The sequence below is a fragment of the Symsagittifera roscoffensis genome, chromosome 2 (genome assembly GCF_963678635.1).
Source record: "Symsagittifera roscoffensis chromosome 2, txSymRosc1.1, whole genome shotgun sequence".
In the NCBI taxonomy this organism is placed as follows: domain Eukaryota; kingdom Metazoa; phylum Xenacoelomorpha; order Acoela; family Convolutidae; genus Symsagittifera; species Symsagittifera roscoffensis.
The window spans coordinates 12,559,704-12,574,939 of record NC_087063.1 but is presented as its reverse complement, the minus strand read 5'-3'; the positions used below and the strand labels follow the sequence as shown (position 1 = coordinate 12,574,939).

At 41.4% G+C, this 15,236-nt stretch overlaps 2 protein-coding genes across 2 annotated transcripts in view; one reads left to right on the top strand and one right to left on the bottom strand.

Annotated features, from left to right (window-relative positions):
* LOC134838964 (proteasome activator complex subunit 3-like) overlaps window positions 1-15,236 on the bottom strand; it is a 78,003-nt gene that overhangs the window by 34,844 nt on the left and 27,923 nt on the right. The window lies entirely within an intron of this gene.
* Window positions 10-5,311, top strand: LOC134839166 (ankyrin-3-like). Its single transcript, XM_063854626.1, has 3 exons — window positions 10-641; window positions 1,064-2,387; window positions 4,767-5,311. Exons 1-3 carry the CDS (start codon window positions 132-134, stop codon window positions 5,117-5,119), a joined length of 2,187 nt encoding a protein of 728 aa, XP_063710696.1. The 5' UTR covers window positions 10-131; the 3' UTR covers window positions 5,120-5,311.

The window sequence follows — 15,236 nt, the reverse complement described above, 5'->3', positions numbered from 1 at the left end:
GCGGTTAACAGCACTTGCTGGCGTCTTTCATTTTTACTTCAGAATACCACGCATGTTTTACTATAAGCTATCACAGTTGATTAAAACTGAGATCATGTTTTGAGTTGTTCGTGGCTATTCTAAAAGCTAAAATGTTTTTCGTATCGAGAATAAACCAGAACCTTGCCTCAAACGAGGAAAAACCGAGCAGCGAATCTAGATTGAAGATAACTCATATTGAATATGCTTCCTATTATCCGCAATTTAACCAGCAAATTGAATCTCTGTTAGCTGATGAAAACCTCGACACCTCTATATTCACCGATTTATTTAATCATAACTCGAGGCATCATCATCATCACAGCACTCAGAAGAAAGAAAAACGACCTGAAACTGAAACGAAACAGGAACTTAACCGAAAGTTATTTGATGCAGTGGCAAATAATAAATTAAACGAACTTGAACAACTTCTGATTCGTCACAAGCGAAGAGACTTCAACGTCAACTCTACTCTGATTGGCGGGTTACGAGCAATTCATATTGCAGCTCAACTGGGATTGGACGATGCTTTGGATGTTCTGAAGGTGAATGGCGCAGCTTTCGTGACAGAGAAATCTCAGGTGCATCCGATATTTGTGGCAGCTGCTCATGGTCAAGTCATGGTAAAGATAACTTCAAATTAATCGTCGAAAATACACTTGGCAAAAAAAGTTCAACTCCAAACCCCACGAAATTTGGATTATACTTCTAAACCGATTTCAGACATGATGGCGGGGGTTAACTTTGGAGATTGTTTTTTTTTCGGTAACATGACAAAAGATCCCCTACGCTAACACCCCAGACGATAAGATAACAGCCGACAAGATCCTAGTCTAAAAGATACCAGGCGTCAACATCACCCACAACAAAAGAAATAATAAAATAACAAATTTGACATGGTATCTTTTGACATGACAGTTTTTTCAACTGCTTAGTTTTTAGTCGAATAAAACCAATTAGAAAATAATTGTCAATTTGAAGGACGTAGGAGCCAGCAACCGGGTTCGAACTCTGACTGTGATGCTAATTTAGGAAACATTTTTAGACTGTCCACAAATTATTGCGAGACTACAACGTAGACATCAACTTGCAAGGCCAAAAACAGGAGACACTGTTACACATTGCTGTGAAAAGAGGCGACAAATTATTGACGGATTCGCTTCTAAAAGCAGGCGCCAACCCTGACTACTGTGACGAGGAGGGGATGACCCCTATTGCACTTGCGACTCTCTTGGGAAATATTGAAGCTTTTCGCGCTCTCAAAGACCACGGCGCATGTCTGGGAATCCGAACATTCAAGGGACAATACATCTTTCACTTTATGGCTATGCACGGCAGCTTTTACCAAGAACTGAAAAAGTACAGGACGTTTTTTACTGTTTCTGACGACAGAGATTGTACGTGTTTGCATTTCGCCATAGTAGCAGGGAACTTAAAAGCTGTAAAGCAGATCTTGAAACACGGAACTCATCAACTGGATCTACTAACTGCTGATAGACATACTGCAGTCACGCTAGCATGCGCCTCTGCTCAATCTAAAATTCTAGATTTCCTACTGACGAAGTACTACAAGTCAGGGAGACAGTTGCAAAAATACGAAACTCCCATGAAAGATGTCTTGACTCCTACACATGTGGTTGCCGAGTTTGGAGACCTTGAAACACTTTTGGTTCTCGATAAACATGGCAAACTAGAGGTCGATAAACCAACAGCGAAAAGAAACTTCACCCCTCTTCATTTGAGTTGTATAAGCGCGAATGCTGAAATAACAGACTACTTAATTGACAAAGGCAGTGCTATAAAAGTACTAGACAGCAAGGTTTGGTATCCAGTACATTACGCAATTCAAAACAAAATGATTGACTCCTGCAAAAAGATGCTGCCGCACTTTACAGCTGATGATTTCAGAACGGGAACCACACCTCTGCATTTAGCCAGCAAAACGGGACATTTAGAACTCGTAAACATTTTACTCAAAAACGGGCACGACCCCACAGTTCTCGACAAACTGGGGTACTCTGCTCTGCATTATGCTTCAGCCAGGGGCTTTGTCGATGTTCTTCAGGCGCTGATAAAAAGTAATGCAAGGGTACATAGGACGTCGGCGTTCCACGAGACTCCGCTATTTCTCGCATGCATAAACGGGCGGCCAGACGCGGCTCTGAAATTGAAAGAAGCAGGTGCTAATATTAATATTCCCAATCAGGAAGGGAAGAAAGCGTTCCACGAAGCGTGTTTGAGAGGCCACGTGGATGTAGTTGAAGTCATTCTTGGAGTTCCTCGAATGAAGTTTGACATCAACGGACTCTGTGTTCACGGATTAGCTCCCCTCCACGTTGCCTGCGCAAATAATCAACACACTATAGCAGGTGAGACAGCAAAAAAAACTTCACCACAGGAATTGCACGGGGGGTTAGGAAATTAGGCAACAAGCAAATTGGCCGACCCGAGAGTAACTGAATTAAGACAATAACTTGCGTGCAATTTGCGTGAAAATTGTTTACTAAATTGACATCTAATTTGCTTGTCGTGTAATTCTCATTCTCATTTCACAATTCTCATATCCTCACTCAATATCACTCAGAAGAACAAGGCAAATCCACAAGAAGAAGAAAAATTTATTTCGCTTGTCATTTATAATACAATTTCATCCAAGAATTCAGCATTTTTTTTTTACAAAAGTATAATCATTTGAGTTAATGCGGCAACAACTGTGAAAAAGCGCGGATAGGCAAAGGGTTTGATAACCCACTAAACGCGTACCTAAAGAACGAACATTCTGATCTACTCTATTAAAAGAAAAATAAAATATAGATTGAAATAAAAATATATATTTAAATATTACAAAAAAAAACATATCGCATCTGTCAAAAATTCGACCATTCTTGCCGCTACAAAATCGGGCAAGAATAACGCTCCCTTTATGAGAAATTCAAGAAATCTGACGATGTCCTATTGATGCAAAATTGAGCAACCCAGATCTGAAATCCCATACTCAGGCTTGAAGAGTCATACGACTATTTTTCCGAAGACAATGCCTCATCTTTTGAAAAAAAAAAACAGATCCAGACCACCCTCTTCAGCGCAGTCATAATTATAATCAATGTCCCTGTCCATTCGCATGACAGACCAAAAGCCCATTGCATCCCTATACTTAGGCTCAACAGTCATAAGACAATTAAGCTTATTTTCTGTAAAATGGTGACACCACCTGCCACGCAATAGGACACATCAGCTGGCACTAACGTAAAACAGAATCTGAGCAGCTATTAAACACAGACACATCAGCTGGTACAAACGTTAAAACAGGCTCTGAACAGCTATTCAAACAACCTTGTCAAGGCAAACAAATTGAGAACATCTGGAAAATCTTAACATTAATCTGAAAAAGGATTCAAAAAAACTAATCTTATAAGTTCAAAAAAAGCTGAAGCATCTTGCGGCGCAAAAGTGAAATATTTGAACCGCAAAATTTAGGCGTAGCCGCTACAGTAAGTGAGATTTCCACAACTCATAAGAAAATTCAAAAAATTTAAAAAAAAAAACGGTCAAAAATCAAATATTTACCTTTTCTGCGGGCCATAAATTTGATCGGAAAAAATATCGGCATAGCTGCGTTTGTAGATTAACTTCACACAACCTATTGTTTCGATTAAAGCCAAAATCTCAATATTGGTGGGTAGTTTTAAAGCAAAGTCAAACACGATCAAAATCAAACGGTTTCAAAAAACGGTCATGAAATCAAAAATGACTATTCCGAGGAAGATCACTGATTGTGAAAAAATGAGCGTAATCGCTTATACAGGCGAGCTTCTTGAACCCAAATTCTCAGATTTGAGAGGATAGTTTTCGAGAAAATCAAAAAATCCAAAAAAATGGGTCGAAAATTCTCCAGCGGACTTTTTCAAAAGCTGCAGAAAGTTTGCTAAGGTAAAAAGTGACTAAGCTTATAGAGAGTTGCAAAAAGTTCGGACAGACAGAATTAATTAAAAAGATTAACTATCTAGACATCAACGGAAATTAAAACTGAAATAAACATAACATCAAAAGTTCATAAAGCAGAGTTACGGGATCTACTTATCAATCCCCCTTTTCAGAAAGGGGAGGAGATCGTTAATAAGATTACTTGCCCCGAACTTTCGACCAATCAAAATGCAGCAAAATTCGAACTTACATACAATGCTCTAGTGCGAATTAACTGTTTTTATTTACAGGGGTGGAGATTCTGTAATAGATACAATAGGAGGGGGGATTGTTAAGTAGATCCGAGTTTCGCTCAAAACCTATCACCACAGTCGAAATGTTTTATAGTAATAACTGAATGTTCATCGCAGTACTTAAAAATTAGGCTAGCATAATCATCGGATAATCGACAATCTCGCATTTTGAATTTGGTCAGACTAAAAATTCATGGTTGTTCGGCTTCAGATTTTGCATGCAAAAAAGCGTCGAAAAGGACTGATTGCTCATTTTAATTAATTCTGTCTGTCCGAACTTTTTGCTACTAATTATACATGAAGTCACACATGGGAGCAGGCGGTCTTTCTATTTAAACCACTTTTTTTTGGAAATCAATAAGTCGTTTTTGAGAAAAACTTATTTTTTTGCGAACAGGAAAAAAATTTTCAAAGCGTCTCAAAAGAACTAAATCCCAAACATTTTCAGTATACCTATTTATATCAAACAGGAACAGGGATTAGTAGCAACAAAAAAAAACATCTCATTTCATGTAATAAAATTATTTACAGGGATTTTAATACGAGAAGGAGCAAATATCGATGTGAAGGATACGAGAGGCATGACACCGATTCATCACGCAGCCCTACATGGCAGTTTTAAAATAGTCGAATCTTTAGTTCAGCTTGGAGCCAAACGCAGATTGAAGGACGACAACGACATGCGTCCTATAGATCACGCAATCAAACACAGACACGAAGATATTGTGCAATATCTGAATTCATTGCGACAGAAAGCCCATGATGAATTACCCGATGTTCGAACTGATGACAAACAGAAAAAGCCGATAAAAAAGAAACTTCTAGTCGATCGAAAAGCAATGTCAACAAATAGTTTTGTTTCTGATACTTCAAGCATTTCATAAAAAAATTCTGAACGATAACCGTAGATAAGAACAAGCGACGAGTCAAAGATTGGCCGGGTACTCGTTTAGAAGTATCGTCCCATTATAAATCTCGTTTAGAAGTCTGATCCCGTTAAAATACGTATGGTCCCACATAAAAGCCAGATAAAAAGATTTTCAGTCAATTTCTCAGTTTCCTTAATTGTTTCGGCCACGAAAAAATTTTCGCCTGATTGTCATCGGGATTTTCTTTCCTTAGCTTTTTTTATTAGTCAGAAGGTCAAAAATTTTCATTACTAGTCCACCATAACACCCAATAAAAAAGCATTGGAATTTCAGTAATTCGAGAAAAGTAGACTTGAACGTGAATATATGTACAGAATAAAACGAGTTAAAAGCAACTCAAACAGATTGAACTGATATGGGGCTACGGCTCTTTGGTTCTACAATTAGTGAGTAGTTTTATCCTGAATTGCTAGGGAGATTTTTTTCTTAAGAAAACTACTTGCCCTGGGTTCCTCGGTACATATGGTCAGGTTCTTACAGATTACTGAAAACAATCTGTGCTAGGGCAGGCGGAATCCTCAACTTCAAAAGCTGTAGAATGAAACATATACCACTTATACCATATTCCAATTGCTGCTTTCAGTAGTAACTTTATGTACAAATTATTCACATCAACAACAGCAACAACAAAACTTTTATTTATGTCGGATAATACATCCAACACATATTTACAAATTTACATCGCGGGCATTCTCGTCAGTATCCAATAACTTAATCCATGGGGGACCGATCGTTAAGCAGACAAATCTTTTAGCATAAAAAGTGAAAAAATGAGTCTTTTAGCAGACAAACGTAATAAAGTGATGAATGATTGATTGACAGACTCAAAAATACGCTCAGTTTGGGGCCAAGTTTCCCCAATTAAAACAATTATCTCGCAATTTGTCAAAAAAACTATCAACTTCAAAAGCACAACAGTCTAAATTAGCGGCAAAACAAAGGTTAACGCGCACAATAACACACGGGTTGAATTGAAGCGCAGCGGAACAAGCGGTCGCTAATCGCCAATAACGCATTTGAGGATAGCTATCACCCTTTATAATTTTCCTGTCTCTGCTAATAAACCTACCGTCTCTTATTTTTTTTATTTCTGTTTTTATCTCTTTTAAAAGGTAATCAGAAGGTCAAAAGTATCATAGTAACCGAGGTTACAGTCAGGAGTCCCTTCATCCCGCATTCCAGTCAAAATCCTTGGAATTTTCTAGATATGGAAGTGATAATGATGACAAGTGTTTAAGTCCTTTTCATTTAAAACGATACGGGTTAGGTTTCTTCAATAAGAAAACGCAACTCGACACGAGAAAATATAAAATACAAGTGTTACAAATAAAAAAATTTCGTCGAAAGTTATTTTGTCATTTGTTGTTCCGAGTACGCAAGCGGCGTTCGCAATCTGTATTGCCAGGGAGATTCTCTGTTCTAAAAAGCTGCCTGCTCTGGGTTCCTCAGTGCATATTCTTAGGTTCTTACAAAGCTTGCTCAAAAAAATATCTGTGCTGGGGCCGGCCGCGCCCTGAATCTCAAAAGCTAGCGGTTGAAAAAGATATCCATCAACTACAAGATCTTTTAGCTTCTTGTCATGTCCTGAATTGAATTTAATTAACATCCGATTTCATTCTACTAAGTTGAGAAGCTAGATTTTTATCTACTGAACAAAAACAATAATAATTCAATAAATAGTAGTAGCCCTGTTTTTAGGAGTGACCTCTTGGTCTGGAGATACTGAGACCCAGCCATGAGCTCACTATTTCTGCATGTAATTAAGTTAATTTGAGTGTTTTGACCGAAGCCGAAAGCAGTAACGTTTTTTGTCGACCCGATGTTAGAAAGACCACCGAAAGTACTGGCTTGGTAGAGACGGTGAAAAGCATACAACGCTCTGTTTAGACGTTAGCCGGTCGTCTTAGGACTTAGTTTTGTTCTCCGTCGATATGTATCTTCCGGGCGAATGTTACATAGATGTTTTTATGGCGCTCCTGGGTGTTATTCTTTTTTAACATCATGACCGGCAGAACCGTTAACGAGCACTCCGCGCCGAGCGGATGCTCACATTAACGCCCTTAACAGGCCTAAACCGCCGGGGCGGAAGGGTAGTTCGGAACGCGGAAGCCTTCCGGATTACCGTTGTGCCAGTCGGTCATGTCTGGAGGTTTGACCTTGAGAAACACGTAATTTTGGAGTGAAGTTTTAATTTTAAAACTTTCGAATGGAGCCTGTCATGCTCAGTTTTCTCGAACCAACTGAAAACGCAAAATCAAAATCAGAACGACCGAATTAACAATTGCGGGAAACTACTCAAGAAAAAGGCAGGAAATTGCTATTCGCAATTTCTCGATACGAAATAATCAGAGAGTAGAGCTGTCTTATCCTGAAAACAGGAGAATAGAATACAGACTTGAGAAAGGACGACTATTCGAACGGAAAGGAGTGAACATTCAATGGAAGAGTGGACAACTCGAGTGTCCCAATGGTTCATTCAGAAACTTTGATTCTTGAGACAGAACTTACTTCTGTGGTTAAAACTAATTAGCATCAAACTTATTTAGTTATATTATTTGATTCTCGAGCTGCTTATCTTTTAATTACTCCTCATACTCAAGTGCATCGACATGTGAGTTCTCAATTTAAATTTCTCGAGTGTATTTTATGATAGTTATGTTGAGATAAGGCGAGTTTTAGGTTGATCCATCTGAAATGGATCAAAGTTCCACTGTCCAATAAAAAGTAACTAAGCGGATTGTTCCGACCCGGTTTTTAACGGCGTTCATGTATTTTGGGTATTTCGAGACTTAAGTATGGGGACGTTTTTATTTCTAGAGTGGGGGGGTATTTTGGTAGTGGCCTTTAAGCTGTAACGGGTTCCAGTCTCATGTCGCAAGCGAACCGAATTGGCTCCGACCGTTCTTGAGGTAGAAAAACACAAGAGATAGTGTCCCTGACTCTTGAGCCAATGGTTATAGGGCCTATTTTTCTTAAGCCTCATGTGTGACTACAGTAGACGAATGTTACATAGTGTTTTTATGGCGCTCCTGGGTGTTTTTACGACATCATGACTACGGAGTCGAACCCACTTGACACAGCTCCGGGCTACATGCCCATTCTAGAGTACCGGTGGTACGGTTCAGCGGGAACGTGTAAACCTTCCGGTTGTACCGTGATAGCTTTTTAAGAAAACTCAAGAAAACTTCCTGGTACGCTCTCCGAACGAGGCTTAGCTAACCGAGTGAAGGGGGGCAACTAGGGGGACAAAAACACGAGCAAAAAAGAATACAAATAGGAACAAAAACCATAAAACGAAAAAAGACAGTGACTTTGATACCAAATTAGTTGGATCAAACCTTGGTATTAATTAAATAGTATACACATACTGTTTTATAAGACCGATCGTTTCGATCAATCTAGCAATTTAAACCAGTGACTTCAGTAAGGTGCCCGAGTGGGGGGCGTTGTTAAGGGTTTTCAGATAGATTGCGACCCAACCGGACCACTAGGAGACTTGACTGGAAAGGGTGACCAGTCGAGTGGGAAAGTGGTTCACAAGGATCGAAACGGACCACTAGGAGACTTGATTGGAAGAGGTGACCAGTCGAGTGGGAAAAAGGTTCTGCTGTCAAGTGCAGAACAGAGACAACCAGCACAGGACCACTACAAGAGGACGCACAGGGGTGTTCTCGAGTCGAGCAACGGGTATCGTTAGAATCCACATTACATTATAGGAAATAAGTGTAAAATTGGATAAGCGGAGTCCCATTGTTTTGAGGCAGTTTTTACTCAAGCAGGCCTGGAAACAGGTCTACGGTTTTCTCTCGAGAGGTTTAGCACCCGGCGCTTAAGTGATTTTTCGGCTTAAGAGGGGGGCTAAAGAGGGGAGAGGTTAGTAGGGGGGCTGGTTAGGTTAGAGGTTGGCGGTTGTAAATTGTAAAAAGGGGGGAAATTAGAGTAACTAATTAATCGACATCGTTGATTTAGTTACATTAGCCATCAACACGCGTTGGTAATAATAGGTGGATATCCAAAATTTAACTCGAGTTAAGATTGGTACGTTGGTTGGATTGGTAGGGGGGAACGGATATAGAAAGTTTTTGTGATACCCCATAAGATCGCTAGTGGGGGAAGAAAACGCGTGGCAGTTAGGTACCAGACATTTTTTTTTCTCGACAGAAGGTCGACATTTGTCTCCTTTGAATTTTAGGTGGGTTGATTTCTCTGTTTTATTATTTTTCTTGTTTAAAATTTTTTTTTTATATATATATATTGTTGCATTTTGGTGAGGATTTGCGATTGGTTTTTATACGAACAGGTGATCACAAGATACCTGCGCACAGGTTGTGGTTTCAAGTTACTTGGAACATAGAAAAAGAGGTAATTCAAAAAGGGGGGTTAGCATTTGGCCATTAAGAGAGGGTTTTTGGTAAAATTATCACTAGAGCTTGAGTGGTGGTACAAGGTACAGTGAATCAAGAAGTCCCTAAAACGAAGAAGAAAGAGATCCGATATCCAGACATTCAGTGACGAGTCTTGGGACAGTACCAAAGAAGTCTTGGGACATTGCAGTCTGGGGACAGTCCTGGGGCAACACAGTCTTGGGACAGTGCAGCCTTGGGGCAGTCTTGGACCAGAGCAGTCTTGGTACGAAACAGTCTTGGGCCATTGGTCTTGGGACGTTGGTCTTGGGACATTAGTCTTGGGACGTTGGTCTTGGGCCATTGGTCTTGGGACGTTGGTCTTGGGACGTTGGTCTTGGGCCACTGGTCTTGGGACGTTAGTCTTGGGACGTTGGTCTTGGGCCATTGGTCTTGGGACATTAGTCTTGGGACGTTGGTCTTGGGCCATTGGTCTTGGGACATTAGTCTTGGGACGTTGGTTTTGGGCCATTGGTCTTGGGACGTTAGTCTTGGGACGTTGGTCTTGGGCCATTGGTCTTGGGACATTAGTCTTGGGCCATTGGTCTTGGGACATTAGTCTTGGGACGTTGGTCTTGGGCCATTGGTCTTGGGACGTTAGTCTTGGGACATTAGTCTTGGGCCATTGGTCTTGGGACGTTAGTCTTGGGACGTTGGTCTTGGGCCATTGGTCTTGGGACATTAGTCTTGGGACGTTAATCTTGGGACATTGGTCTCGGGACGTTAGTCTTGGGACGTTGGTCTTGGGACGTTGGTCTAGGGGACGTTGGTCTTGGGACATTGGTCTGAGGATACCAATAAGAAGTACTGGGACAACACTGAATAGTCTTGGGACGGTAGAGAGAAAGTCTTAGAACAGTATTAGGAAGGGGGTACTACAAGAGTACTAAGTTAGGTTGAAGTAACCAATTATAACAACACATTCCCTATCCTAACCTAACACATAAAAGTTTTCAAAAGTTTAAGAAAAATTGTTTTTAGCGAATTGCCAATTTCTTTTTACTTAGAGTTTTTTAACCTTAGAGTAGAAATTTTGTAGATAATAATACTGTAAATAATAACAATTGTAAATAATGAGGCGGAGCAGGGTACCGGTAGCTGAAAAAAGATCTACCGAAGCAAAATATAATTCGTCGCTACGCAAAGCAACATCAATGGGTCCGAAGATAACAAAAAAGAGCTTTTCAGTTAACATGGTCAGTACAAGGAGTACAACGGAGAACAGAGCAAAAAAGGGCACAGAAGGGGAACGAGTAGAACCCACCATCGAGATTGATCTAGAGACACCCGATCAAAGTGTGGATGAAACAGGGAAAATTGCGACGGAGTCAACTCCAATGCCCAATGCAGAAGAACCAAACCCGAAACCCATAGAGTTCTCACCAATAGACAATGTGGAAGATGCAATAGGCAACACCGAAGAAACGGTGAAAGAAGACTCTCTTTCGGTGAAAGTGGTTCACAAGGATCGAAACGGACCACTAGGAGACTTGATTGGAAGAGGTGACCAGTCGAGTGGGAAAAAGGTTCTGCTGTCAAGTGCAGAACAGAGACAACCAGCACAGGACCACTACAAGAGGACGCACAGGGGTGTTCTCGAGTCGAGCAACGGGTATCGTTAGAATCCACATTACATTATAGGAAATAAGTGTAAAATTGGATAAGCGGAGTCCCATTGTTTTGAGGCAGTTTTTACTCAAGCAGGCCTGGAAACAGGTCTACGGTTTTCTCTCGAGAGGTTTAGCACCCGGCGCTTAAGTGATTTTTCGGCTTAAGAGGGGGGCTAAAGAGGGGAGAGGTTAGTAGGGGGGCTGGTTAGGTTAGAGGTTGGCGGTTGTAAATTGTAAAAAGGGGGGAAATTAGAGTAACTAATTAATCGACATCGTTGATTTAGTTACATTAGCCATCAACACGCGTTGGTAATAATAGGTGGATATCCAAAATTTAACTCGAGTTAAGATTGGTACGTTGGTTGGATTGGTAGGGGGGAACGGATATAGAAAGTTTTTGTGATACCCCATAAGATCGCTAGTGGGGGAAGAAAACGCGTGGCAGTTAGGTACCAGACATTTTTTTTTCTCGACAGAAGGTCGAAATTTGTCTCCTTTGAATTTTAGGTGGGTTGATTTCTCTGTTTTATTATTTTTCTTGTTTAAAATTTTTTTTTTATATATATATATTGTTGCATTTTGGTGAGGATTTGCGATTGGTTTTTATACGAACAGGTGATCACAAGATACCTGCGCACAGGTTGTGGTTTCAAGTTACTTGGAACATAGAAAAAGAGGTAATTCAAAAAGGGGGGTTAGCATTTGGCCATTAAGAGAGGGTTTTTGGTAAAATTATCACTAGAGCTTGAGTGGTGGTACAAGGTACAGTGAATCAAGAAGTCCCTAAAACGAAGAAGAAAGAGATCCGATATCCAGACATTCAGTGACGAGTCTTGGGACAGTACCAAAGAAGTCTTGGGACATTGCAGTCTGGGGACAGTCCTGGGGCAACACAGTCTTGGGACAGTGCAGCCTTGGGGCAGTCTTGGACCAGAGCAGTCTTGGTACGAAACAGTCTTGGGCCATTGGTCTTGGGACGTTGGTCTTGGGACATTAGTCTTGGGACGTTGGTCTTGGGCCATTGGTCTTGGGACGTTGGTCTTGGGACATTAGTCTTGGGACGTTGGTCTTGGGCCACTGGTCTTGGGACGTTAGTCTTGGGACGTTGGTCTTGGGCCATTGGTCTTGGGACATTAGTCTTGGGACGTTGGTCTTGGGCCATTGGTCTTGGGACATTAGTCTTGGGACGTTGGTTTTGGGCCATTGGTCTTGGGACGTTAGTCTTGGGACGTTGGTCTTGGGCCATTGGTCTTGGGACATTAGTCTTGGGCCATTGGTCTTGGGACATTAGTCTTGGGACGTTGGTCTTGGGCCATTGGTCTTGGGACGTTAGTCTTGGGACATTAGTCTTGGGCCATTGGTCTTGGGACGTTAGTCTTGGGACGTTGGTCTTGGGCCATTGGTCTTGGGACATTAGTCTTGGGACGTTAATCTTGGGACATTGGTCTCGGGACGTTAGTCTTGGGACGTTGGTCTTGGGACGTTGGTCTAGGGGACGTTGGTCTTGGGACATTGGTCTGAGGATACCAATAAGAAGTACTGGGACAACACTGAATAGTCTTGGGACGGTAGAGAGAAAGTCTTAGAACAGTATTAGGAAGGGGGTACTACAAGAGTACTAAGTTAGGTTGAAGTAACCAATTATAACAACACATTCCCTATCCTAACCTAACACATAAAAGTTTTCAAAAGTTTAAGAAAAATTGTTTTTAGCGAATTGCCAATTTCTTTTTACTTAGAGTTTTTTAACCTTAGAGTAGAAATTTTGTAGATAATAATACTGTAAATAATAACAATTGTAAATAATGAGGCGGAGCAGGGTACCGGTAGCTGAAAAAAGATCTACCGAAGCAAAATATAATTCGTCGCTACGCAAAGCAACATCAATGGGTCCGAAGATAACAAAAAAGAGCTTTTCAGTTAACATGGTCAGTACAAGGAGTACAACGGAGAACAGAGCAAAAAAGGGCACAGAAGGGGAACGAGTAGAAACCACCATCGAGATTGATCTAGAGACACCCGATCAAAGTGTGGATGAAACAGGGAAAATTGCGACAGAGTCAACTCCAATGCCCAATGCAGAAGAACCAAACCCGAAACCCATAGAGTTCTCACCAATAGACAATGTGGAAGATGCAATAGGCAACACCGAAGAAACGGTGAAAGAAGACTCTCAAGTAAAAAAGACATCTTTTACAGAAAGGTTGGCGATGATGGTCGGAATAAAAACGAAAGAAAACATGACTGAAGAACCAAAAGCTGAAAGAGCACGAACATTTGGGACAGTGAGCACGAAGACGACAGAAGCCAATCCAAGAGAGTAACAGACTAAAGCAGAAGCTACGGCCAAAGACAGACCGACGGCTGACCATGAAGAGGCTACTATTGAGCTAGGTGACCTGATGGCGAAACTGAATCAGATCGACAAAAAACTGAAACACAGCGAAGAGGACAGAGAGGTGATAAGAAAAGAATTAAGATACAACAAACACGAGTATCTGGATAGTTATTTTAACCTGGCTAAGGCAACAGATGAGAGACTCAAGGAGATGTCAGATAAGGTAGAAGCCACCAATGAAGAACGAGATAAGAACATCAAAAAAGATATGCAACAGTTGAAAAACCGATATGATGATGTCAACAGCCAATTAGGTAGCCTGGAAAAGAGAATGGACACAATGAGCAAGAATCAGGCAGAAAGTTCGTGTGCAATACAGGCGAAATTGGATGCAATCTTGAGAAATTCTACTTCACAAGAAAGACCGGCAGCGGATCGTACGCAAGGCACCAGAGTTGACTTTGTGGAACCACAAAGGAACAAACGGCAATCGACACCGTTGCCTTTAACCCGGGACACGGTGAGCATAGCACCAACAGCTGCGAAAACAATAATGAAGAATGGAACGTCGAGTACAACGACTGGTCCGGGGGACTCAACAACTAACAGCAACGCAGGACCGGATGCTATGACATGGGCAAACACTTGGGAAATGATGAATAGAACTCTAGAGGCCTTCGCCACAAGGAACACCGACTCGAATGATAGAAGAGAGGGAAAATCCAGAAAAACATTCAAGAAGCCAAAAGAATTCAAAGATGACTCTGATGGATGCATTGATACTTGGGTGGAAGTGATGAGACTACACCTAGAACAGGACAACTTGAACGATGAAAGACAAGCATGCACAGCCATATCAGCAATTTAGAAGGCACGGCATTAAAATGCGTGGTTGCGAAAAAAGAAGAAGAACGCGATACCGCGGACAAAATCTTTGAAATACTGTTGAACAGATTCGGCTCAGGCATGAAGGGTCATCAAGCGATGATGCGATTTGAAAAAAGGAGACAGAGAGATGACGAATCGATAGACAGGTTCCTAGATGATCTCGAGAGCTTGAGAAGAAGGAGTGACCCAGAAGAATCTACCAACAGAAGAAACTTCAGCATAGCCTCAAAGTTCATTGATGGGGTAAAGAGTGATGACTTGAGAACGATGTTAGCAACGTATTACACATTGTCGAAAGATAGTGCGCCAACTCCAGAAGAGATGAGGCAGAAGTCAAGAGAATACATGCTGATGAAACCCAAGAAATACTCGTACTCAGACAACAGGAACACCCAAGGGGGGAGTCAGCCACAAATGTCGTCATGGTACAAGCCTAGAGATGACATGGACAAACGCAGGTCGTGTGCTAACTGCGGATCAGTTGATCATCATGTGGCGGATTGCACGACATACAAACAGGGCATGAAGAGTTTGGGATATGCACCCGATGAGGAAGATATGAGCCAGATGGAAGAGCACGAGTTCTATAGTGGCTTGATCATCAAAATAGGTGCGAGATGCTTCTTCTGTAACCAAGAGGGGCACTTCAGGGTGGACTGTCCGTTGTTCTGGGAAGCGGCCAAGAACCAGAGTCATCCAAAACACAAGTTGGCATTGGCAGCAGTGCAGAACCAGAGAAACAGACAGGGTGAATTTGAGACGAAAAAACTCGAGGGACCAAATGTGGAGCTACCAACGAAAACAGTGAAAGCTGTAACACAATGTGGTAGTGC